General features: G+C 39.7%; 1 protein-coding gene across 1 annotated transcript in view; it reads left to right on the top strand.

The window, feature by feature from the left end:
* LOC107035949 overlaps positions 1–27,226 on the top strand; it is a 106,192-nt gene that overhangs the window by 55,880 nt on the left and 23,086 nt on the right. The window contains exons 3-10 of the mRNA XM_015253617.1: positions 12,521–12,762; positions 14,418–14,598; positions 15,359–15,491; positions 17,049–18,153; positions 20,629–21,665; positions 23,579–23,906; positions 24,913–25,195; positions 26,372–26,688. Of these exons, the coding sequence (XP_015109103.1) occupies positions 12,521–12,762; positions 14,418–14,598; positions 15,359–15,491; positions 17,049–18,153; positions 20,629–21,665; positions 23,579–23,906; positions 24,913–25,195; positions 26,372–26,688 (3,626 nt within the window). The remainder of the gene's footprint in view (positions 1–12,520; positions 12,763–14,417; positions 14,599–15,358; positions 15,492–17,048; positions 18,154–20,628; positions 21,666–23,578; positions 23,907–24,912; positions 25,196–26,371; positions 26,689–27,226) is intronic.

The following is a 27,226-nucleotide window of genomic DNA, read 5'->3' on the forward strand; positions in this document are numbered from 1 at the left end:
CCCTCCCCCCACCCCCTGCCGCATCAATGAGGTAAACCAAGAATGAACCCCAAAGAGGAAAGTAGAGGAGACTCTGCGAAAAAAGCAATGAAAAAAAGCCAGCGTTGGAAGGTTGAAATGAGAGGGTAGTCTAGTCTAGGGGTTCGAGGGGATGGAGTGGTTGTAGCCAGACGCACTGCCAGGGATCGATACGGGTCGTAACGACGCGCGTCGTAACGTTGGATGAAGAGAAGAGGGGAAGGGTGAGCCAAGAGACCATCTGAGTTAGCCTGAAGCACTTCTGTAGCTGAGACAACTGAGACACCGGTAAGACACGTCCCAAGGTGTCTGAATGCATCTTGATCCGGTAAAATTGATCGATTTGATGCTGGATTTGGATGGTTGGGGGAATTGTCTCCTGGGGTATCAAAGGGTTCTGTGTCTGAATCTGGAGCTGATCCGTGAAATGACGTACCGAGGACTCCTGACACAGTTGGAGTGATGTCGGTGGGAATCAAGTTTCAGGGGAATCGAAAGAGAGATTCTGTCCAAAATGCAGCGGGAGGAGGAATATATGTTTTTGGAGTGAGTCTGTGTCGGATTCAGGTACTTGCACGTTGGTAATCATGAAGTCTGAGACGGTTAGGGAACGATTCGGAAGAATATGAAATCGGAAGGAGAAACACCTTTCTATTCAACAACATTTTTTCTTACTATGAAAAGTTGCTTTATCGTCGTTAAAATTATGCCATTTTTGTTAGTACAAGCAAAGAGTGTCTTGTCAAAATGTTTTCATGAAAACATTTTGACAACATCAAGACATAATCCCCAAACGAATTGGAAATCCTAATGATGACAATGAACCCACCCACGAGCGACGAAAAATACACGTAATCCAAGACAAATTGGATAAAAAAATTGATAGAAAATGGGATACGTTTCAAAGCCTTTGGGATTGTCTGAAAGCTCTTTCCCACTAGTATTACAGCTACCTTTTATCCAACGATGACATGTAATCGATATCAAAAGAATTTCCAACTAGATGGCTAGAGTACCAGACCTCTCTGATCCGATAATTTCCAACGACTTCATGGACTATGTCCAACTTTAAAACTGATAAATTTCAGTTGAAACTAGTGATATTGCAAATGATAGACAATCATGGTTGGACGGTATGCTAATTATGGCCAGCCCGCTGGGAATTTTGTCCGTGTACTGGCAACTGTTATCATGTAACTCGTAATGGTACCCAAATCGCAATTACGGCGAATTTGGCAGTGCACTTAATAATTATTTTCTGAATGTTATGATAATAAATTGAAAGTTAAATTCGATTCTATCTCATTGATTGCAGCTTTTTGAAGCTAGGGACATTTTCGACATCAAATATGCCTCGGGTTATTCAATCCTAAAGTACCTCATTACCACAAAAATCCGATTTTCAACAAAATGTGAAGGATTGATTTGTACCAAAATAAACCAGGATACGTTGAATACGGCTGATTCCGCTGGGATCATCTGAAAGCTCCGCTCCACCAGCATCTCCACTTCTCCTGTCTCCGGTAGTGACACGTAATCGATACCAAAAGAAACAATTCCCCATTTCTATCCATCCTGAATTTAAACGAGAGAAAAAGACTTTTTCTCAATGATTTTCTAACGTCAGCCTAATTATGTCATGGGTCTGAAGGTCGTCTGTGTATCGATTGGACGCTGATGCTACAGCGAAACATTCTACGATGTCTTCAAGATGATTGAACGTAAATGGCTTCAATTAGTCTTGCTCATTGAAAATTTCTGGATCCAGCGTTTTGAAGCGGAAATTGGGAACGATTACATACTTTCATGCTAATCTGAAAAATCACCATAATTGGTCATCTATAGTCAATGAATTGAATTATCAACAAAACTTGAAAAGCGAAGTCTATAACATTTTATGATTATTTTAAAGATGAAACCCCTTAAAGGGATTATCGCTCTCAAATTCCTAATATTTTTTTATTTTCGAACAGCTCCATTCAGCTGACATACGTCCATAATAAGCAACAATAAAAAAAAACTCTTGATGATTTTTAGAATATTTTTTATTCGCGTTACGGATAGTTTCGGAATGAAGCAAACAATTGGCGGGAAAATATTGTAATCTGATTGATTGCACAGATGCGTCTTCGTCTGCCAATTGAAATCTTGCCGCATCCTCAACCACGTGTCCTGGTGACCGCACAACGCTTGATGAGTGTGCCCCATAACACTAGGTCTATACGGAACTACTTGTCAATATGGCTGCCGCCTCGTTACACGATCACGTACGATAAATTATTTTCCGAGTATCGATATATATATATATATATATATATATATATATATATATATATATATATCGAATCTAAAATTTAACAATTTATTAAATAATTATAACAATGAGTCTTCACAATAATCCCTTCAATGGGGTTTTTTCACTGCAACACATGGCGGAAGTAAAAACGATTGAAACATTATGGAGAAACGCCGCTGGGAGACCGGAAATAAAAGAAACCTACGTGGACTTGCATTTCTTCAGCAAGTTTGAGCAACAGATGATGAAGTGTCTTGAGAAGTCTATCAACACATTACTCATTCCACAAAACATTAAAGATAATTTGAAGGTGTTCATGATAGGCATGGTCAGTGATGCCCTCGAATGGCTACAAGATGTAAAGCACGTTCATCGTTTCAAAGAGAATGAAACGGAAGTTTTTACACATTTTATGAAAAATTTCGCTTCGAACAATATTGGTTGTGTTGACGGCAGGGCAATCGTTACATCCACCATCGGCAACAGGAAAAATATCAACTTGGAAACTTTGCTGATGCTGATTGTTTGCTATTATTGAAGATGTGATCATACAATTTTTTACAACTATTGAATGGTAAAACGGTCATAACTTCAGCAACTTATCTGACTGAATCTACTACTGGTACTGGAAAGACTATGGTAAATTTCCAAGAATAGAAATGGTCGTGGACAATGAAGGATACATCAAATTCGAAAGATCATACACCAGGGGAAAAGCACATGATGAAGATAATGTCGTTGAAGTAGAGATGCGAGGTGACGTCACGAATGAAAAACCGTCAAGTCACAAAAATATGACCGTCATGTGACCGTCATGTCTTCTCTTGTCAAGAAAACCGTCAGATAAAATTTTGTCATTGAGAAATTATCTTTTTTTTTTTTTTTTTTTGCTTATTTTATATCGCTTCGAGTCTGATGAGACTATATGGCGATTGATCAAGACTTTAAAAATGGTTAGATCTCACCATTCTACCCGGCCAGGAATCGAACCTGGAACCTATCCGTTGTGAGGCAACGGCCTTAACCACTACGCCAGGCCACCGGGCAAGAGAAATTATCTATATAGATGGGACATGACGATGATTTTTCTCCGTGTCACAAAATTTTGTTCTGTTTTGCCATATTTAGTCACGTGATTGTCCATCAGTCCATTTGTTCGAAGTATTTAAAGAATAAATATTTTTTAATTGTTTTTGATAAATTAAATCTTTCCGTTGAATAAACCTCTCCTCTCTCTGAACAAATGAACGACAACATTGATTCTTGATCATTTAATCAAGAATCAATGTTATCGCCATTTTCTAACTGCTTCGGCGTGTCATGGGGTTACAGTTTCGCCAATTTTAAGACAAAATCAGAAAAGAAAATGGCATCACCACTTAGATGCGATATGGCTGTCGTAAGGTAAGACGGTCACATTACTGCGATGTGACAGTAATTGGTCATTCGTGGGTCGGTAATGTAACGTGTCAGTAACGGTCACATGACCGTCATCTGGTTCCCGGATTGTTTTCCCCCGAAAAAAATTCCCCGGAAAAAATTTCCCCCGGAAAAAATTCCCCCGGAATCATTTCCCCCAGAATGATTTCCCCTTACCACTGAACATGAAGGTAACACATACACGTATTACCAATATCAATTCAATTTATTACGTCTCAATCTTTCAAACCCAAATCATAATTCAACATTTTCAAAACAATTTTTTTCCAAATTTCAAAACAAATTCTCATGCCTACATAATCAGTACAATACGATAAACATTCACAATCCATCATAAATCACTTAATTACTATCATTTATCAATCAACATTATGAAAATTGTTGGAATTCATGCCTGAATACAAAAATTAATTTCTTAGTTTAGTTAAACATTTTCTCTTTTCCACCCAAACACTCAGGGTGACATTTATGGCTTTTCTTAGAAAATAGAGACGTGAAGAAAAACAGTCCTCATGGTGAGTCACAAAGGAGAGGCTGAAGAAAATTGAAACAAGGGCCTTTTGTCAAATGGGTCCAGAGAGTGAAAACTCTCATGACTTTTAGTTAGTCGTCCTAGAGACTTCGTTGGAGAAAGATATACCTTCTGCGTGCGATCATTAAAGAGTTTTACTTTGAAGAATAAAACTAATGTGTTTTTATTGAGTATTCCTACACATAATCCAATAAAAATAAATCCCCAAAAAGATTCGAATCAATCTCTTGTCCCAATAAACAATCAATTATCATAATAAATTATTTTTGTCTTACAGAGTCAAAATTCACTTGTATTATAGCAAGATTTACTTGTACGTGTATATTTTTGTTTTAAAATGAACAGAGTGGCTATGTGTGTTCGTATATTCAAGAAGACAACAACCTAATTGCTCCAAAATGACAATTTCTTCTACATCTACTATTCCATTAATTTCCAACGATGAAATGAATTCATTCATTCATTTTTCATGACCAGAAAAACAAAATTCACGGGAAAAATTTTCCGGGGAAATAATTTCCGTGAAATTTTTTCCGGGGGAGAACAATCCGGTCACCCCGTCATCTGACATGTCATGAAATTCCCTCGCATCTCTACGTGGAAGGTATGCTCACGGAGAGTGCAACACCGCGTTTTACAACAACTGTCGACTCAGCTATTAGGTACTGTTGGAACCAGCTCAATGATGAGGACAAATTCCACAATTTCCACAATGTTTGGATGGAAACGGTTGAAGATCGGAGGATCCTCATGAGTGTTAGAAGCGATAGTTCAAATGGCACCCATCCGGAAATTAGCTAGCCAAGCTGCTCTACGACAGAAGAGTGCTTGGCCCTTTCAGGAAAATTTGGGCTTTACACAATAGTAAGTTTGCGTTGGATGAGGAGTCAGCACGCGGTTTATTCATCTTCATAACCAACGAGAATACCTTCGAACTCGTTAAGATTGCGGTCAAAGGAGACAGTAGCAATGGGAGATTTTTTTGGAGATTCTGAAACGTTTAACCCGGAACTGCACCATTGAGGCACTCAGCAAAAGTGATTTCTGTACTTGATTCATCGAGGTGATACTGAACAATTATGAGGAAACAGAACTATTACAGACGATGGTTGTAAATAATTCTAGAAGACACGACTAGAACAAGTTGATTGATGAGCGATTGAACATGTGAAACAAACCGGGATCTTTGAAGGATCATTGCTAATCGTTGATTGGAAGGGATGGAGCAACTGGAGAAATTCTTCAGCGGGTCTATTGAAACACCATAAAGGACCATAAAAAATGATTTTCCATTTTTCTAGCCAAAGCATTCAACAATATCTCCTCTTGTAATTATTACTGTATATGAATGTAGATTCTAAATACCTATTATTAATGAATAAACATCAATTGAATATAAAAGTATTGGACTGCTGCGTCTGTATCACGAAATTTATAACCATTGAAAATAATCTATCCCACTTTTCGTTCAAAGAAGAACTGGCAGAGAAGAAGTTTCTGTTTTCAAGCCCGCATATTCTAGAATTGAATATATAATTACTTCATATAGACTTCAAGGTTTTACGGCGAGAATTAATGAGTAGAAAATCATACATTTGAGGGACAATATCTAAATGCAACTTGATGATTACCAACATGCAAGCTTCTTAGAAACTACATTTTTTTCTTCAACCTCCGCAAAAAATTAGTTTGACCACTCCCCAGAGCTGGAATTGGATCTCCTCCATTCAAACATTTCAAACCCTTGAATCGATTTCACGCTCTGCAATTTTCATCAAACAGTTCACCTCCTAGACTCTCATTCATTTACTCAACGTTTTAATCCTCTCTCCATCTCCATCATCTCCAGCCCCCCCAGAAACAAAGAACTAAAAAACTTAAAAAAAAATATTTATCTTATACCTCCATCCACTTTCTTATCTCGAACGATGGGAAATACATATCTCAGACCTTTGCAGAACTTGAGAATTGAATATATAAGAGCCAGCTCAAACGAACAGGATATTTTTTCAATCAAAAGGATATCTCCAGTGGATGGAAGAAGACTTGAGGGGATAGGAAAAAAGGGAAAAATGATAAAGAGGGGAGAAAAATTCAGTGAACGTTCATTGCCTCAGATGAGGGGCAAAAAAAGGGACAAAGAGGACCGGAGATAGGAAATTCGTTTGACCGACGATTATTATTCTTCAGTGAGATCGATCACGAATACCATTGAATAGAGATTAAAATCTGTGTACGTAGCTCAGTTCTGCTATTGAAATCATCCCTTTGCTACATCCCCATCATTTCAAATTACATTTTATCAATATTTTCGCCATCTTGATTCATTTCTCCAGCCCTTCTTTGACTTATCGATGAAGACTCCTCAAAAACATTCTTCATATTTTTCTGCTTTTTCCATATCCACCCCTAATTTTTATATAAAACCCCTCCCATTGAACCGCACAATTGAATCCATATTGCCCTCATATTTTACCAATAAATCCTGACAAACAAAATCATTGTTTTTCGTTGATGTAAGAGAATTCTGCGGACAAAATGGGTTCAATTGCGGGATTTTGGATGGAAAGTTTTCCTGACTATAGATTCCATCCATCTCCATCAACCCCTCACCCTATAGAGCCAAGAAATCGCGCAAAACGTCCAGAAACCCAATATTATCCGGCATATTTTAGGCGCTACTTTTCCCCCCCAATTTGATTCGTGCGTGAAAAATGAAGGATAAAATAAATTTGACCTAGGGATTATCATACCTGAAAGCAAGATCGATGGAATATCATCAGCAGCATGTAGATTGAAAGCTGCGCGCGCGTCACCCGTTAGAAAATTCAGTGACACGAGGATTCTCAATACACCTGAAGTGGTATATACCAAAAGGTATGGCACCTATATAGTTGATATATGGTATACAAAATGATGAAATCCAAAAGCGGATGAGGAAGCTATCAGAAGGCACCGGTTGGGTACCGATTGCTCCGGGCATCGTTAACGAACACAAGATATAGAGGTGGTAATGAACGTCACACCCATGCAATTCCACGGGAGTGAGTGGTTGAAGGATGATTGGTTCGTTCTCCACGTATCAAGGGCCCTCATCAGTCGTTGTGAATATTATCATTAAGATAGAAAAATGATGGAGGAGGTGGGATTGATATTTGCGACTGGATCATACCGCTCTTGGTCTATTTAAGTGTGATTGCAGAGGAAAAGAATTCGTTGCGAATTTTTTTCAGAGACAGTTTTTCCGGAAAAGCTTTGATGTCTTTGAGAGTTGATGATTTGAGGGGGATTCGTTGGGAAGGGGCGATGATAGGGCGCTTGATTTATTCAGTCGATAGTTGACAGACTCCATAAAAGAGCATAATTTGATTTTCAAATGCTCGAGGACTGGGTCAAAATGAATTTTTGGAGGCGATTACTTGGACTATTCAATGAGTTTAGTTTTGACCGATTTTTGGAGGGCCATTTGCATTGTGTTTACGGAAGAGAATGGTGATAGGAGATTGAGGAAGTTGATGGGTTTGGATGAATGAACTAGAAACAGCTTCACATCGCACGCTTAGGAAGAACCAAAGCATAATTTTCTGGCTCTTGAAAAACAAGATGTGCTCAATCAATATTAATCCATGAAATGAGATTAGTTCCGCTCAATTGTTGAAGCTTCAGTTGTTGGAGGAATCCTGAACCACAATCATCTTCACATCGCAAGCTTATAAAGAAGCGAAGTTTGAAGTTTCACCAACTCGAAAATTCATATGGTCGTTCTCGAAAAGCACAAGTACCTCTGCCACAAATCCCTAAATCCTCCAGAACATCTAAAATCCAGTAATCCTCATCATCTCCACCTGAAAAAAAAAATGATTTCAACACGGAATTAACGAAGTTTGCCGACCCGATTGACCCAACTAACCAGGAGAAGCTCTCCCCTCCACCGAGATCATTAGACCAGGCATAGCTACAGCGTTAATGAAGTGACCCAGAAAGTTGTGATCGGACGAGCCACATCCCCAGAGGCCGAAATGCGCGCGTCCAATTCGATTAGCCCATCAGGTTGCCCTCTCATCCTCCATTATCCTTTTCCCTATTTCCTCTATATATTTTTCCCATTTTTTCCCCTCAAGCCTTCTCGCAAATATCGTGCACGACGTGGATTATCCCATTTTCCTCTTTCATTTTTTTTTTATTTCACCTTCGTCTTCCTCACCTATATTCCAACGAGTCCTGATTGGATAGGCGGGAGGGAGAGAAAAAAAGCCGATATTGAGTTAGAAAAATAGAGAGGATGAGGTTTAAAAGCGCAAAGTAGATGTCTACTCGTCTTACGTGACCCCGTAATAAGCAAAAGGTCGTAAAATGCATCATTTATGACCTTCGTCATGGTTTAATACACTTTAGATGTTGCGGTGATGCTCGCCCACGTGCGTATTTACCAAGTGGTAATTGCTGTTGATGATCGGTATCGTATGGTATGATTGATTGGATCTTGTTAATGGGAATTGAGGGTGATAACGGGGTGAAAGGTGTGGCGAATCATTCTTCTTGGGTTTATGGGGCTGATTGCGGTATGGTTTGATTTGATTTTAATTGAGGGGCCATTGTTGGTGAGCATTATCAAGTGGATGATAAGTTCTAATGACATTAGACGACTGATGAAGCATTGTGACCTGATTTTTTTTCTGAATCTTCATTGCATTGAATGTTTTGGACTTCTGGGAGTACGAAGTTGATGTATTTTTCATCGTTTTGATATTTTTGTAGGAAAATTAATTGTCATGGCATGTTGTGCTCCTTTGAAGCTTATTTTTAGATGAGTTAAAGTGGATTTTCGAGGTGAAGTTGTGGGAGATTTTAGGTGAAAAGTTCTTTGAATGCCGATTTTTTTCGGAACTGAATTGTTTCTTAACGTTGCTGGATAGTATCCAGAGGTTTTTAAATGTGACATCATGGATTTATAAATGGAATTCTTCAGGGACAAACGGTTAATGAGACAACCCATACTGGAATTTTTATATTTTTAAATTATTAGAAGTGAAAAGTCGAGGGTGATGTCATGTTTCAATTGATTAAGGGTTCAATATGTCTTGATTATATTTGTGGTGCTGAGTGACAACTGCTTCGAAGCCTATTATTAGTCTATTTTGACTGGAATCGATTCTTCAACAGCTGACAGCATCAAATTGTGAAGTTTGTCATAGTTTTCAGCTGAAAAAATGTCTCGTTTTTCAAGTTTTTGAAGCTGAATCATTTCTTGTCATGTCTAGACGCTATACAGATATTTCCAAGGTCACTCTGCAGCACTTCCTATCGATTTCTTAGCGATAAAAATATGACATCATGAGTTCATGAATAAGATTCTTCGAAAAAAAAAGTAGTTACTTCAGACTTCGTAAAGCTGTAAATTGAAAATCCATTATGATGACCTGCTTTAGTTGATTAAATGGTCAATATTATTCAACACTTCTTCTTCTCGACTTATCGCAGATGCGAATGATCTAATTAATAACCTTTGAGATTCATTTGAAATATCCAATATTGAGCTTTTGAAGTTGTTGAAGTTAAACTGGTTTTGTGACGCCATCCGTTGCTATCTTAATCGTTTTCCCAGTTGCGGTGATTGTTGGAACATGATAATGAAAGAACTGATGCCATTTCCGCATTTTTTAAAGTCAACCCCATGAAAAGTTGAAATTTGAATTTAAAGTTGTTAAATTCAAATACTTCTTGATTGCAGTAGTGATACTATGTCATGACTTTTTTTAAGCTGAATTATTTCTTGTCACGTCGAGATACTATACAGATATTTCCAAGGTCGCTCTGCAGCACTTCCTATCGATTTCTTGGCGATAAAAATATCATCATGAATTCATGAATGAGATTCTTCTAAAAGAAAGTAGTTACTTCAGACTTCGTAAAACTGTAAATCGAAAATCCATTATCATGACCTGCTTTAGTTGATTAAATATTCAATATTATTCAACCCTTCTACTTCTCGATTTATCGCAGATGCGAATGATCGAATTATGAACCTTTGAGATTCATTTAAAACATCCAATATTGAGCTTTTGAAGTTGTTGAAGTTAAACTGGTTTTGCGATGCCATCCGTTTCTATCTTAATCGTTTTCCTAGTTGCTGTGATTGTTGGAACATGATAATGAAAGAATTGATGCGATTTCCGCATTTTTTTAACGTCCACTCAACGAAATCTTAAAGTTTTCGAGGTTTGATTCTCTTGGAAGGATTCTCTTAGCATAATAAGACGTCCATCATTCAAGGGATAAGGCAATTACCTTCAACTTCTCATTATAACTTCACCAATAATACCCAAGTATTTCATCCCATTCAATTTAACACAAGGATTGTCTTCATTCCGTGGTACTAGTGTAATATCCGACCATTATTACATCAATTACAGAATTTTCCACGACTGATGAGACTTCAACACATATTTTATACATACCTGATCCGTGAAATCAATGCTTATGACTTTTTAATAATTAAACCACGAAAATTATATCAGCGTAATTGATTCGATTCAATGTTTTGTCATCAATTACAATCACATCTTCACCTACATACCCTTTGTACTTCGCCCCCATTCGCGCCACCATCAAGATTATCTTCATTTCCTGATACAGTTTGATCAGATTCCGGAGACGTACCCCAATTAGCAATTCTCTTCAATTATTGGATGACAAAATGTCTGCGTATGTTGCAAATTAATCAAATTATCGCCAAAAAAGGCGATTTAAAGGAAAATTATTTTGAAATTTGTTGAATCATCAATTGTTTATAACAAAATGATTAAAACTCAATTATGAATAAATAGATTGAGTGATTTGTTATTAATTACTTCTGATCGTCATCAAATCCATCAAACCAAAAACATGTTTTTCAAGGAAACTCGTTATAACATCTCTTTTTAATGAAAGCTAAAAACAATTTGTTTTTCTGTCCTTTCAACAAATTGTTTCAAAAGTTGAACAACCCTTATGAACGTTCAGAATTAAGGGCGAAATCATCTTAAGGGTCAAATGTATTAGAGCAGAGGAATCATAAAGGGTCATTTGATTCTTAATCCTACAGGTCATCAAGGGCTGATTGACCCTCAACTCTCTACGTCCTTGAGGTACATTTAAGCCTCAAAGGGCCGTTAAGGGCGTTCGGAGTTGTAGGTCAAATGGTCTGAAGGGTCAAACGGATTAGAGCAGAGTGATCGACAAGTGTCATTTGACCTTTGACCCCACATGTCTTCAAGGTTCGTTTGCCTCTTAGAACAATTGAGCCTCAACTCCAAGCGTCTTTAAGGGTCGTTTGATCCTTGCGCTCATTTGGCTCTCAGTCCCAAGCCCCATCAAGGGTGTTTGACCCTCAAGACCATTTGACGCTCATCCAACAGCAAACAAGTCTCCGGAATTATACTAAGTCGTTCTTTCAAGTGTTTCATTTCATCCCAATGTTTTAAGATCAAAATGGTTTGAGGGCCAAATAACCCTTACGGACGTTTGAGTCAAACGTGTTTGAGGGTCAAACAACCCTTTAGATTGTTCAAGGTTACGGATCAAATGGTCTTGAGGGTGAAACGAATTAGAGCAGCCTGATCAACAAGGGCCATTTGATCCTTCACCCTAAGCCTCTTTAAGGCTCATTTCATCCTTACGATCATTTGGCCCTCAGTGCCGAAGGTCATTAAGGGTCATTTGCAAAACAAGCTACCTGAATTACACTACGTCGTTCTTTCCAGTGTTTCATTTCATCCCAATGTTTCAAGATCAAAATGTTTTGAGGGCCAAATGACCCTTACGTACGTTTGAGGTTGAAAGTCAAACGTGCTTGAGGGTCAAACAACCCTTTAGATTATTCAAGGTTACGGGTCAAATGGTCTTGAGGGTTAAACGAATTAGAGCAGCCTGATCAACAAGGGCCATTTGATCCTTCAACCTACGCGTCTTTAAGGGTCATCTGACCCTTACGGCCACTTGACCCTCACCTAAAAGCGAACCAAAAGTTTTCCCGAATTATGGATTGCATTTGTAAATAATGAATGAAAAAATCATCACTCCCTAAATCATTTCAGCTGCCAACAGTCAGAAACAATTCATAAAATTCACTAATCAATCGATTGCTAGCACTTGCTTTAAATGTCTCATATCATGCTATGTAATCACTGTCGTCACAAAAATCGGTTAAAACTATAGAAAATTGTTTGGGTTTTGTTTTATAAATTATGTTCCAGAGGTGACGATGTTCAACGATCGATCGAACTGCTGGACAAGGTGCTCTCCGAGTACGACGAGCACGGTACAGAGAATAGCGGAGTCAGTGAGATTGAGACTGGGGGTGAGGAAGGTAGCAGCGCCTCGGGCGTCGGTGAAGCCGTTGATGAGGGCGACGCCGACGCCGATGGGGAGGCACGTCGTGGCAGCAGTACTGAGCCAAGCATCGGCCTCACACCAGACGACGAGAGCCCTTCTCTAGGTTTGCACACATTTTTTTCTGACTACTTGTTTTGTTTTCATTTCTTGGCCTCTTCTCTTGTGTTTACATTTGGTGCGTTTCTATTCTGAGAGAACGTATACGTGAAACTTGGAAAAATAAATAATACTATTGCTTTTCCTCTTTCACTGGGTGACGTAAGGAGATTCTTTTTGAGTTATTTTTGAGGCTGGGGAGAACAAAGAGCTGGGGATACGAGAATTCTCGAGATTTCGCCGGGGGTTGAGTGGGTGGGGAGTTTCCGGTTCAAAACACTGGCTTCGGAGAAATTTTTAAGGGCGGTTATTTGACACAGTTTAGCCCTTGAGCTTGCATTTTGCTCAGGCAACAGGGGGGTGAGATACGAAATAGAGTGTGAGCGAATGGTAGGAAAGCTTTGCGAGGCTTGATGTTATTTATTAATGAATTTGAATGATATTTAAGATTCATTTCGAAATAGTCTGCAATGCGATTTATGAAGTAATGGATCATTTCTGTGTTGGATCTAATGTGGAGGGAGGAGATAGGGCTGCCATAGTAGGCATTATTAATGACACGGAGATATTTGTTTAGAATAACTTGGAATTTGGCGATATGGGTGGGGGCTGCATTATGCCAGGCGGGGCAGCCATAGGTTATTACCGGCCTGACTGATGCCTTATACAATTTGAGTTTAGCTTGTGTCAACAGGGATTTGTTTTTAAATAGGTAGTAGAGCCTAGCCATGATGGCTTTTGCTTTTTCATTCGCGATGTTGATGTGTGTGATACATAAGAGCTTTTTGTCAAGGGTAACTCCGAGGTATTTCGTCTTTCTTCGAAATGTTTACATCATTATTCTTTGATACTTGTAGCTTGTATAGACATTTGGAGGTGAAGACCATGATGAATTTGGTGAATCATGAAAATAAAAGTCATTCAAAGGCATTTATTCAACATAATTTGGCAGTTTAATAACAGGAGAGAATTACAAAACAGAATGGATGCTAATAGTAGGAAAAATCGAACATTGAAAAATTCTATATCTTGAGTATTTTGGTGATACAACAACTACGGCCAGTTGACCATCTTGAAATTTAACGAGGCTTGATGTTATTTATTAATGAATTTGAATGATTTTTAAGATTCACTTCGAAATTGTCTGCAATGCGATCTATGAAGTAATGGATCATTTCTGTGTTTTATCTAATGTGGAGGGAGGAGATAGGGCTGCCATGATAGGCATTATTAATGACACGGAGATATTTGTTTAGAATAACTTGGAATTTGGCGATATGGGTGGGGGCTGCATTATGCCAGGCGGGGCAGCCATAGGTTATTACCGGCCTGACTGATGCCTTATACAATTTGAGTTTAGCTTGTGTCGACAGGGATTTGTTTTTAAATAGGTAGTAGAGCCTAGCCATGATGGCTTTTGCTTTTTCATTCGCGATGTTGATGTGTGTGATACATAAGAACTTTTTGTCAAGGGTAACTCCGAAGTATTTCGTCTTTCATCGAAACGTTTATGTCGTTATTCTTTCATCCAAATGAGCCTCGCCTAAATTAATTACAAATTGCACCAGTGTTTTGAACCGGAAATTTCCCCAGCGCGGAAAATTTGAAATGTAAACTCCGAGACAATGAAGAAGTCGTGAAATATTGATTATTTTGGTACAGGACATCAGTCCGAAGACGACGGTTACATGAGTATGAACGGTAGAAAAGCAAAAATGGCACTGGTAGCACTTCGTCCAGTGCCGGATTGTCCCGAGCCCCAGGAGTCATCAAACACGACGAGTAATGAGTTTCCACCGCCGCCGGAAGAGGCTGAACGCATTATCTCCACACTCCTACCCATGTAAGTATATTATCCACAATTTGTCGAGCGTTTACCCCATCGGGGGGTATTACATAACGAGGGCAAACACACGCGTCTTGTGCTGACAAACTCCCGAGAGCCTCCCGCCCCACGGATGTTGGACTGTTATTGTTTTTCTTGTGAGATACGAGTTGGGCAAGTTTGAGTGACGAATTGTAGACATTCTGTTACATTCATACGGATCTAGAAGTAGTTGTTGCATTCTCATCCGTAATTAAATAATTTTACAATCGTTTGTGTCAATTTTAATTGATTTTTTCCATCGCTCCAATTTTTGTGTTTTTTTTTTCATCGATGAAATTTGATTTTTTTTCTTCAAAGATAGGGTTTGTTGGCCCAAACAAGACTTGTTTAACAACGTGTTTGTTTTTCTCTCAGTGTACTGAATAGTTGATAGAAAATTTGAATCATGAATTATTTTCTTATTTTTTAATTTCAAGCAAGATAATAAAATCATAGTAATAGAAAGGTGCAAATTCTAATAATATTACAAAATATTACAAATGCACTGATTGTCGACTGATCGCTGGTTTTTCGACGTCACAATATTCCCCCAAATTATTCCGAGCATGTCTCAGTAGATTTGATGCGTTTACCAACGGACAAGTTGTCTCGAGCCAAGAAATGTCCCCGGGAAAAATACATTACTCCACCAGAAACCCTTGTTTTACGATCCCCAACCTCCGCAATAATTCCACTTGACGACCCAAAACATTCTCCCTCATTGGATGATTTTCAGTGTCTCACCGGGCAATACCTCGAAACGTCGCAGCACCGGTGGTAAAAATTCACGCAGATGTGAAAAACAGGCGGAAGAGTCAAATCGCAGTCGTCATCATCGCGGGCACACCGTGACGATTCAAACAACTCTCGTAAGTATGCCGAATTCAAGACGGAATTTATTAATGCTGGGAGTGAAATACTCATTCCCTCACTCTTCTCCTACTGTTCTTGTATAATTGGAGATAAAAGCAACTTTTACGGGCAAATTTTTCCCTCCCATTCCTTCAATTTTTCCTTTCTTCTTAATTCTCTTCTTTACGCTTTTAGGGAGAACTCTTTTATTAATGTTGAATGAAAAGTTCAGCGGTGAAAGACGGAAATAAAAGTTTTTTCATAAGAATTTTTAAATCCTTATTATAAACTTCAATCAAGAGAAGGAACATTTTCTTTATTTTTTGCAGTAAAGGAAGTTGAATTTATTGTTATTCGGCCTATAATAGGGGATGTAAAAATTTTAATGTCAGGCATTTTTCAGACATTTGGGTTTTATTGCATAGTTGGGAATATTTTAAGATAATTGACAATTTTTTTAGATAAATCAGAACAATTTGGACGTTTTATGATTTTTGTTTCTAATTTTTGGTTCTGAATGGAAGCTTTGTGATAGAGTAACTAAATACGGTCTCAAGAGTCCGAATATGCGATTTTTAGATGGTGTCATTATGTATGGTGTATTTATGTATATATGTGGTCTTTTTTCTTCATTTTTTTCGAAATTTTCGTAAAAGGGATCAATCGAATTTCTTGAATTTTTTCGTGAATATAGACTTTAACAAACTCTATTCATTGACACCAATTAAAATTCAATTTTTCATACAGATTCGAAAAAATTGCTATTTTTCCAAAAATTGATTGTTCAACGATCACTCAAAAAATTGTCATCAAAATGGAATTATTCATGGCTCAAAAAATTTATAACAACACCTTCTGGATTCTATCAGAACATGATGGGGATCGCACAATTGGTTTTTGAGTTACAGCACATTTTTTATGCAATTTGAAAGAGAAAATCGGTTATTTCATCATTACTGAAAGAATCATCAGTAATATCAATTAAATCAGGGCTTGAAAAGGATATTTCAATGGCTTCTTAATCAAGTTGAAAAATGCTGAGAACAGCATCATTGCTTATCAAGTTACACAATACCGTCATGAGCTTTTTATATCATAATCTCTATCTCTATTAAACTCAGGTAGCAGTCTATTGCGTTGAATACTTATTCATATTGATTCATGGTTCCGACTAACTTCTGACAGAACCTGGCTAAATCATGAGTAAACGCTGATTAAATCCTGGCTACACACTGATTAAACCTTGATTAAACCCGGACTGAAAACGAATTCGAGTCTTGAGAGGGTCTGAATGTAGAATTATTTGACAGAACGAAATAATACGCAAAATTTTTTTGACATTTCAATCGACGATAGTACTACAACATGAAAGGATAGAAGATGAGAATAGTGAAATAAGTATTCATTTATTTAAAAAAGTAATTATCCACTCATTCATAAAAAAACCGAAATGATAGACTGGGTAAATTCCCAACGTATTCAGTTTCTTGTATTCCAAACAATCAATTCCAACAATCCCCCATCAAAAAACGTATGAAACCTCCCCATTCTGACGCAAAAAAAATCAATTACAGCCTAAAACACGTCGCCGAAAGTTGCACAGTCTATGGGACCGTTCCTCGTCCTCCGACCCTCGTCGCACCTCCACCTCAAAATTCTCCAGTCTTCCCCACGACGTTCCCGTCACCTACGACTGGATCTTCGCCTCGACCCCCACCTACGCCCCTCCCCCCGCGTCCTCCCACGAACGGCGTCGAAGAAGACGCTCATCCAACCACTCGGACCCCCCGAACCCCCAGAACCACCAGACCGATCACCAAAACGACGTCAGTGATCACCAGAACGACGTCAAAGACCACCAAAACCCTCGGGCTCCCTCTAAAGAGCTTCCCCCGTACATTCCCACCGACTTTTCCCCTCAGAATCCCTCCCGCAACCCCAAAGAGGACGACTACGACGACGAGGAGGACGAGAACGACGAAGAAGTCGACGAAGACGAGGAAGAGCGAGCGGACGAGGGTGACGATGACTCTCGAGTCGAGCAGAATCACTCAGACTCGAGTTGCGACGGCAGATTCTCAAGAAGACGCCGAAGAAAACGAAAGGGATTGGGTCGTGGTGCGTCGGAATCCGAGTCCGAGCGCTACTCAATGCCCAGATCATCGTCAGTATCAGTCGAGCGTTTCTCGATGCGAGCGAACTGCGACTCATCCGATTTCTCTCGAGCGAATTCCACGTCGAACGAGCGATTTCACTCGGACTTTTCGCTCGCCGTTGCGTCAGCCAGCTCCAACGATCGCGTGTCGGCGCCGACGTCCGATCCCTTTTCAATCAGAAATCTGGACTTTGCAGCTTCGGCTTTTTCACTGGGAAGAGCAGACTCGTGCTCGGAAAGATTCTCGGACGTTTACTCGAAGAACTCAGACTTCTCGACGAGAAATTCAACGGACTTCAGGACACAGAGCGAGGAGGAGGAGAGGTTCAGCGACGACTCGCTGGAGGAAATGCTGAGGACAGTGCCACCGCCACCACCACCACCACCACCGATGCCACCACAGCCGAGTGTCTGCAAGAGGCACTCGATCGCGTGGGAGGTCTCCCTGGATGAGGATCCTTTGTATGCGCCGGGGAGCACGAAGGTCGTAGGGAGACGACGGAGGAGGAGCAGTGACGTTTCCAGTAAGTATTTTGGAGAATTATTTCATGTTTTTTGCCCTTATTTTTAAAGTAAATACAAGTCTCGACGTCATTTGTCGAAAGTTCTGTGGAACATGAACATCGGAACGATGTAGTAAATATCTTGGAGGCAGGGGGCCCTAGTGGAAAATCAAAAATTATAGCGTTTCATACCTGATCAGAATCTGATATGATAACTTGATCAGTGTCTGATCAAGACCTGACCAAAATTTCCACCCGGGGTGGGCGAGTGGAATACCTCTAGTAATCTATCTAGTTTTCGAGATCATACATTACAAAGTAATTTACCGGAGTGGTTTTAGAGTTTTTTGAACGGGGGATGAGGCATGTCGCACGTGTGAGGGTAGAGCGATCGTAAATGTAGGGACATAGGCAGAAGGTTTTCCCATTTTGCTTCACGAGGGTCAAACGTTGTAAGGGTCATACCTCGCAAGGGTCAAATAACAACAGGGGTCATCCAGGAGAGGCAAATAGGACAATCAGAAGGGTCCAATGATCACGAGGCTCAATCAGGAGAAGCAGACAGGAGAATCGCAAGGGTCAAACGATCGTATAGCGAGCGAAATATATCAGAAAGCTCTACCGTTTGACCCGTGTCCTCCTTGCCTCTCCCAGTTGACCCTTGAGATTGTCCTGCCTGTACTCTGTCGTTTGACCCTTGCGAGTTATGATCCTCGCGACGTTTGATCCTCGGAAGATATGATCATGATGACGTTTGACTCTCGCGAGGTATGACCCTTGTGACATTCGACCCTCGCAAGGTGTGACCCTCGTGAGCACTGATAGTTACGTCGGGGGGTTTTTGATCAATTATTTACCGTTTTTTCCCATCCACACGTCGAAGGGTCGAACGATCATAAATGAAACGAAATAGTTAGACGGCTCTCCCATTTTGCCTCACAAGGGTCAAACGTTGCAAGGGTCATACCTCGCAAGGGTCAAACAACAGAGGCAGGCAGGCCAATCTCAAGGGTCAAACGATCGCAGGGGTCAACCAGAAGAGGCAAACAGGACAATCACAAGGGTCCAATGATCATGAGGCTTAATCAGAAGAAGCAGGCAGGAAAATCGTAAGGGTCAAACAATCGTATATCGAGCGAAAGATATGAGAAAGCTCTCCCGTTTGACCCGCGTCCTCCTTGCCTCTCCCAGTTGACCCTTGAGATTGTCCTGCCTGTACTCTGCCGTTTAACCCTTGCGAGTTATGATCCTCGCGACGTTTGATCCTCGGAAGATATGATCATGATGACGTTTGACTCTCGCGAGGTATGACCCTTGTGACATTCGACCCTCGCAAGGTGTGACCCTCGTGAGCACTGATAGTTACGTCGGGGGGTTTTTGATCAATTATTTACCGTTTTTTCCCATCCACACGTCGAAGGGTCGAACGATCATAAATGAAACGAAATAGTTAGACGGCTCTCCCATTTTGCCTCACAAGGGTCAAACGTTGCAAGGGTCATACCTCGCAAGGGTCAAACAACAGAGGCAGGCAGGCCAATCTCAAGGGTCAAACGATCGCAGGGGTCAACCAGAAGAGGCAAACAGGACAATCACAAGGGTCCAATGATCATGAGGCTTAATCAGAAGAAGCAGGCAGGAAAATCGTAAGGGTCAAACAATCGTATATCGAGCGAAAGATATGAGAAAGCTCTCCCGTTTGACCCGTGTCCTCCTTGCCTCTCCCAGTTGACCCTTGAGATTGTCCTGCCTGTACTCTGTCGTTTGACCCTTGCGAGTTATGATCCTCGCGACGTTTGATCCTCGGAAGATATGATCATGATGACGTTTGACTCTCGCGAGGTATGACCCTTGTGACATTCGACCCTCGCAAGGTGTGACCCTCGTGAGCACTGATAGTTACGTCGGGGGGTTTTTGATCAATTATTTACCGTTTTTTTCCCATTCATACGTCGAAGCGTCGAACGATCATAAATGAAACGAAATAGACGGTTCTCCCATTTTGCCTCGCAAGGGTCAAACGTTGCGAGGGTCATACCTCGCAAGGGTCAAACAACAGAGGCAGGCAGGCCAATCTCAAGGGTCAAACGATCGCAGGGGTCAACCAGAAGAGGCAAACAGGACAATCACAAGGGTCCAATGATCATGAGGCTTAATCAGAAGAAGCAGGCAGGAAAATCGTAAGGGTCAAACAATCGTATATCGAGCGAAAGATATGAGAAAGCTCTCCCGTTTGACCCGCGTCCTCCTTGCCTCTCCCAGTTGACCCTTGAGATTGTCCTGCCTGTACTCTGTCGTTTGACCCTTGCGAGTTACGATCCTCGCGACGTTTGATCCTCGGAAGATATGATCATGATGACGTTTGACCCTCGCAAGGTATGACCCTTGCAAGGTACGACCCTCGTGAGTCCTGACAGTATCCAGGAATTTTTCAATGAGAGAAAAAATCCTCCGTCCACCCTTGGCGCAGGCCCTCAAAAACCCCTCGCATTCCAGGTGTCGGTTCGGTCTCAAAACTCCGAGACCTAGACTACGACTGGCAAGAGCCGCACCGTCGTTCCACAACCGACGACGACCTGATCTCCCCGTACTCCGCGGACTCCTCGACAAATGAACTCGACCGGCCCTTACCAAAGCGTGACTACCCCACCAAGAATGGTACCTACGTGATAAGAGGACGGACAAGAAAGCGCGAGCGCAAGCCCCTGAACATCTCCCCGGGTGGCACCAAAACCAGAAAGGACGCCCCAGACAGCGTCTTCAAGCGTTACTCCAACACCTTCGACGACATCAAGAGTCTGCTGAGGGAGGGCCGACTGGAGGGCCTGAACGAGCCACCACCGGACTTCGTCCCACCAGTGCCCCCCGACCTCGTGAGGGTGCTCTCTCTTCCGGCCTTCGACGACGACAAGTCCCCAGAGGACGATCTCTCCGGGGACTCCAGGAGGCACCAGAACAATCTCAACAATCTGGACGACTACCTGTCGTCGTCGTCATCAGCTTCGTCACCACCACCACCAGCACCGGACCTCAAGTCCAGGTGCAATGGCGTCGCAACGAGGGGATCTCTACCCATGTCCAAGAGCTTGGACATTCAGAGTAGCAGACACGAGCCCGATGACATCAGGAAGATGAACAAGAGGGCTTCGTCGATTTCCAAGAAGGACAATCGTTTCGAACCCTCGAAAATTCCGGTGAATGTTCTGATTGAGGATCAGATTGTCAAAAAGGCGTTGAATGAGAACAGGCGACAGCTGGAGAAGGTCAGCGATGCGATTAAGGAGATTGAGAGTGTGAAGAATAGCGAGAATTTTGTGGAGGCCAAGAGGAGGAGTGGGAGGAGGGATGAGGAGGAGGATGGGGGGGAGGGTGCGGAGGATGAGTTCGATGGGAGGAGGGAGAGGCTCGAGGAGATCGTCTACGGGTCGGGGAGGAGGCTCAAGGAGGTCGACGCGCTCGGCAAGAATGATCAGAGGCAGATTGAAAATGTCATTGATGCCATTTTGGAGGACTCCAAAAATCCGGACTTCCAGGTTTGTGGCTATTTGGTTGACTGGCAAAGATTATGTTATATTATACTAATTCATTTTATTGTTTTCTTTCCAATTTTTCTTTGCGGTTAGATTAAATTAAATTTATTGGAGTCTATTCCCATTGTAGTATATACATTGTGGGAATAGTTTTTCTCATTTTCAAATGAAGAGATATTTATGATAAATAATGAGGAGAGTAATGATACTTTTTGTTGGGATGATGATCGATTCCCAAGAAAATAAAAATTTCGATTTTTGAATGTCTCCGGAGAGTTTTAAAATTTATATATTTTTTCAAATAATGAAAGAATAGCCGTCAATTCAATTTCTATCCGCACATTTTGATAGGATATATTTAAAAAAATGCAAAGAATAAAAATCGGAGATGAAAAGTTTTATCGGATTAATATAGTGTAATAATTTGGGGGATACAAAGGGTTTTTTTCGGTTTATCAATGCATTATACATTTTAAAAAAACAAGGTTTATTTTGAGACTTATTATAGCAAATTGAGACTTCTAGAAGTCTTAAGTTGAGACCGTGCATTCGCGTCAATCATTAGTTGCAGTAATGTTTTCGTTGAAATTTGAAAATTATGAAATCATTGATAATTTAAATTTTCGGTTGACTATGAATTGACTGATTGGAAATATTGGCATTGTCAATTGACTATTGAGCGAATATTTGTAAATTTCATGAAAGGTATTTTCAATTAGCCAAACAATCACCAATACTCCGAAATCAATTATTGATTGATAGAATAATTTGGAATTCGGATATTGAATTGTTTATTAATTTAAGGCCCGGGTGTACTATCTTTCGAATGTTATCTCGCTATTTTTTTTCATCTTTCGTCATCTGAAATTGTCAATTAAGTCCTGCATCATGCAGAAGTTTTGAAAAATTATGAATGAATAATCAAAAAAAAAGTAGAAGAAATTCTTAATTTTTTCAAAGAGCATTTTTAGTTTATATTCACAATAAGTTGAATAACAAGAAATTGAAAAATGTATCTGATTTACGGGGACAAATGGCAGCCTGTCACCCAATATCATGCAGGGGGAACACTGATTTCGTAAATCTTTTCCCACACTGCACAGAGACATTTATTACGAAAAAGGCTCTTTGAAAAAAGTTGTAATATTTTTGAGAATTTTTTAATCACACTTTTATCACATAAAAATGGCAGATGACTACATACCACTGTTTTGAAAATTGAGATACATAGCTGTCATTTCCCATGAGGAGTTAGTGTTTTGTTATCCACCATGGAAAATGACAGTTAATAGATAATTTGCCACAGCGAATCAGATATTTGTAATTTCCACTTTTTTCAACTCATTCCGAATCTCAATTAAAAACGCTCTTTGAAAAAGTTCAGAATTTTTTCTATTTTTTTATCATTCTATCATAATTTTTGGGAATTTCTACATGATGTACCACTCAATTGACAATTTTGGATTACGAAAGATAAAAAAATCCAGATAACATTCGAAAGATATTACACCCGGGCCGTAAATTTATTTAAAATTTATGCTTATATCGATGTTTGGTTAAAACTCTCCGAGTTTTCAGTAGCTAACCGATAAAACGATTCAAGTCCATTTTGATTATTTCCCGGTTTGCGATGAATAACTTGAAATCAAAGGGAGATAGCAAAATTTTTGTCATGACCTTTTTTATAGCCCCCAATTCACTCCACAAAAAAGGTTATGGCGAATATTTCGTTATCTCCCTTAGATTCGAAGATATTCCTTGAGACCTCAGTTACGAGCTGAATTGACTTAATAAACTGTTTTTCCCCTTTGCTGATTTTACTGATTTGCGTTTATTGCCAGGCCTTTTTGATAATGAAGGAAAGACCTGAGACATAATGATATTGTTCTTATATCATTACTCATTCCCTGCTCCAGGTCAGTGTGGAAGTCCTGGAATTCCCTCCACTCCCGCCCTCTCCAGTGGAAGAGGCTGACGAGGAGTCTTCGGACATTGCAATCCCTCCAGTGACTGTCACAAGCCATTATGGCTCCCACAGAACGCGTCCAACTCGGACGATCGAGTACAGACCCCGGGTCCCCCCTCATCGGGCAGCACTAGAGTTGAAGGATCACAGAACATCCTTGGACACGACTAGATCCATGGATGCTGGCTACACCAGGGGCAGGAGGACACCGACCGTCCCATCCAACTCCAGACGAGATGTTCCGGTGGAGAGACGGACACTTCCCACTGATCTTCCAGGTATGCTACAGGAAAATACACGAAAACTATTTCTTGGGGAAAAAAATGTAGCAATGTCGCTAGAAAATTCGATTGAAATTCTTCAAATTAATTCAATCATGAATCATAAAACAAACAAAAGAGAATTGAATACCATTCTGTGAAACACGAATGAACGAATCATAATTGTCCAAATCATTTAGGTCAGAGGAAAATAGAATAATTCAACTTTCTTAATATTGCGTTTACTAAGGTTTTCTTCGAACAAAGTTCTTTTGAATATTATCTGGATTTTTTTTATCTTTCGTAATCCAAAATTGTCAATTGAATTGTACATCATGTAGAAATTCCCAAAAATATGATAGAATGATAAAAAAAATAGAAAAAATTCAGAACTTTTTCAAAGAGCGTTTTTAATTGAGACTCAGAATGAGTTGAAAAAAGTGGAAATTACAAATATCTGATTGGCTGTGGCAAATTATCTATTAGCTGTCATTTTCCATGGTGGATAACAAAACACTAACTCCTCATGGGAAGTGAAGGCTAGGTATCTCAATTTTCAAAACAGTGGTATGTAGTCATCTGTCATTTTTATGTGATAAAAGTGTGATTAAAAAATTCTCCAAAATATTACAACTTTTTTCAAAGAGCCTTTTTCGTAATAAATGTCTCTGTGCAGTGTGGGAAAAGATTTACGAAATCAGCCTTTCCCCTGCACGATATTGGGTGACAGGTCGCCATTTGTCCCCGTAAATCAGATACATTTTTCAATTTCTTGTTACTCAACTTATTCTGAATATAAATTAAAAATGCTCCTTGAAAAAATTAAGAATTTCTTCTACTTTTTTTTTATTATTCATTCATAATTCTTCAAAATTTCTGCATGATGCAGGACTCAATTGACAATTTCAGATGACGAAAGATGGAAAAAAACATCGAAATAACGTTCGAAAAATAATACACCCGGGCCTTAAATGCCCCAAAACCCCAAAAAATCGAAATCCTCATTTCTCCCTTTCCCTTTCAGGCCCGTCTCGACGAAGAACATCCACCCGGGCCTCACCCTCTGGTGATAATCCCATGGGGACACCACTGATGGGCTCTATTGCACCACCAAGCAACTCCGGAATGCAAACGTCATGCTCACTACCTGAAACTCCAGTTTTCGCTCGGGGCAGTGACATCACCAGGACCCCACAGCATACTTCAGGGAATACTTTGTCAACGACAACTTCAACAAATTCAACGGCTGCAACACAGCCCAGGAGACAGCCTGGATGGTATGCACCCACTACTGCCACCACCGGAGGGTAAGGGGCTGTTTGTTTTGGAGTTTACAGACTTACGGGGGGAGGGGGGAAGGGGAATTGTCTAATTGAATTGGTGAGGAAATTTCCGCTGGAAAACACGGTAATTTGATCAATCCTGGAGGGAGCGTCTGGAAGACCTTTGGAGGTGCTTTTTCATGGGGTTCTGGGGATTAATGTGCGGCCAGGGGAGAATTTGAATTTTTTTTGAACCTTTGAATTTTTAAATTAATTCACATGAAGTGAAGTTTTTTCACAATCAATTTTACTAAAGTTTGCATTTCTCGTTTTTTTTTTTGAAGACTTGTTTTTTTTTCTGTCTGTCTATTTCGAATCTATTTCTATTATTTATATTTTGTTTATGTAAATATATATTATTATAGATTTCTATTTCTAATATTGATAATATGGATGTTTCTATTTATATTTTATTTTATTCTATTTTTTATAATTCCTCATACTTTGTCTCAATTAAGGGGGGGGGGGAGTCAGTCGCTTTGGAAAACTGGGAAAATTTCCGATTCAAAACACTCGTCATCAACCCATTTTATCCCCAGATTTCTTTTGAAAATTGATAAAATATTTTTTTATTTTTAAAGTTGACGATTCAAGGTGTTTTAAAAACCCCAGGGGAAAAATGGGTTCATGACCAGTATTTTGGATCTGGGATTACCCAAGGGTTTTAATAAACTACCCCACTCACTCCCCCTACTGTTCCCCACATAGTTGGAATTTTTATTTTCATTTTTTATTGTTACTTTTGAAAATTCTCCAATGTCATTGAAACCCGAAGAAATGTCCAAAATGATTGTGAAAAATTGAAAAAATCATTGTTCTTTCAGCTAAAATTAGAAACAAACAAACGTTTTGTTTAATAGAATCGTTTAAAATGTTTCATTTATTTATTTCGTTTCAAAATAGAAAAAAAAGGACTTGAAAACAAAAATTGAAAAAAAAACTCTCAAAAACCATCGGAAATTGAACAAGAAACCATACATTTTGTTTAACAAAATTGTTTAAGACGTTTCGTTTATTTATTTTGCTCCAAAACAAAAAAATTACTTGAAAATGACAATTGAAAAACTCCCAAACCCATTATTTTATCATCGAAAATTAGTCGCAAAAACCCCTTTTGTTTAATAGAATAGTCTGAAAAGTTGAGTTTTTCTCCTTCTCCAGGTACAGAAGGAACAATCCGGGCCTGGAGCAAGCGATAATTGGTACCGAACTACTTCGCCTAGCAGGTGGACCAAATCGTGGCTGGTATCCAACACGCAGAGCTGGCAATCAACCACGTCCAGCGTCAATAGAGCACTTGGAGCGTCTTAACAGTGCCTACGAGTCTCGTCTACCAACAACTGGAGAACAGAGAAAACCACTGACACTACCGACAAACATCACGCCCAACAAATACTTCGGTCAAAGTAAGCACAGCACAGCAGCTTCCGGTACACGTGAGGCACTACGGCGGGTCACTAGCTTACTCATCAAGAAAGGTAAGTAAGGGGTTTAATGATCAATCACCATCCCATCATACAAGTACAAGTGTTTTGTTGTTGACGACGAGGGTAATGACATCATAATCAAGATTAATGCTTTGTTGTGTAATTATTTCATTGGCTCGAATAGCTTCTGCTTATTTCTCGATGATAATTGAGGGAAGAGAAAGAAATTTCGTCGTTAAATGCATTCATTCTTCGTTTTCTTTGATTATTGAGAAGTCGAGTTTTTTGAAGAGAGGTTAGATTTAAAATTAAGGCCAGAGTGTACTATCTTTTGAATGTTATCCGGATTTTTTTTATCTTTCGTAATCCAAAATTGTCAATTGAGTGGTACATCATGTAGAAATTCCCAAAAATTATGACAGAATCATAAAAAAAATAGAAAAAATTCTGAACTTTTCCAAAGAGCGTTTTTAATTGAGATTCAGAATGAGTTGAAAAAAGTGGAAATTACAAATATCTGATTGGCTGTGGCAAATTATCTATTAGCTGTCATGGTGGATAACAAAACACTAACTCCTCATGGGAAGTG

This window comes from Diachasma alloeum, unplaced genomic scaffold, assembly GCF_001412515.2.
Source record: "Diachasma alloeum isolate Michigan unplaced genomic scaffold, Dall2.0 Dall_scaffold_00202, whole genome shotgun sequence".
Taxonomy (NCBI): Eukaryota; Metazoa; Arthropoda; class Insecta; order Hymenoptera; family Braconidae; genus Diachasma; species Diachasma alloeum.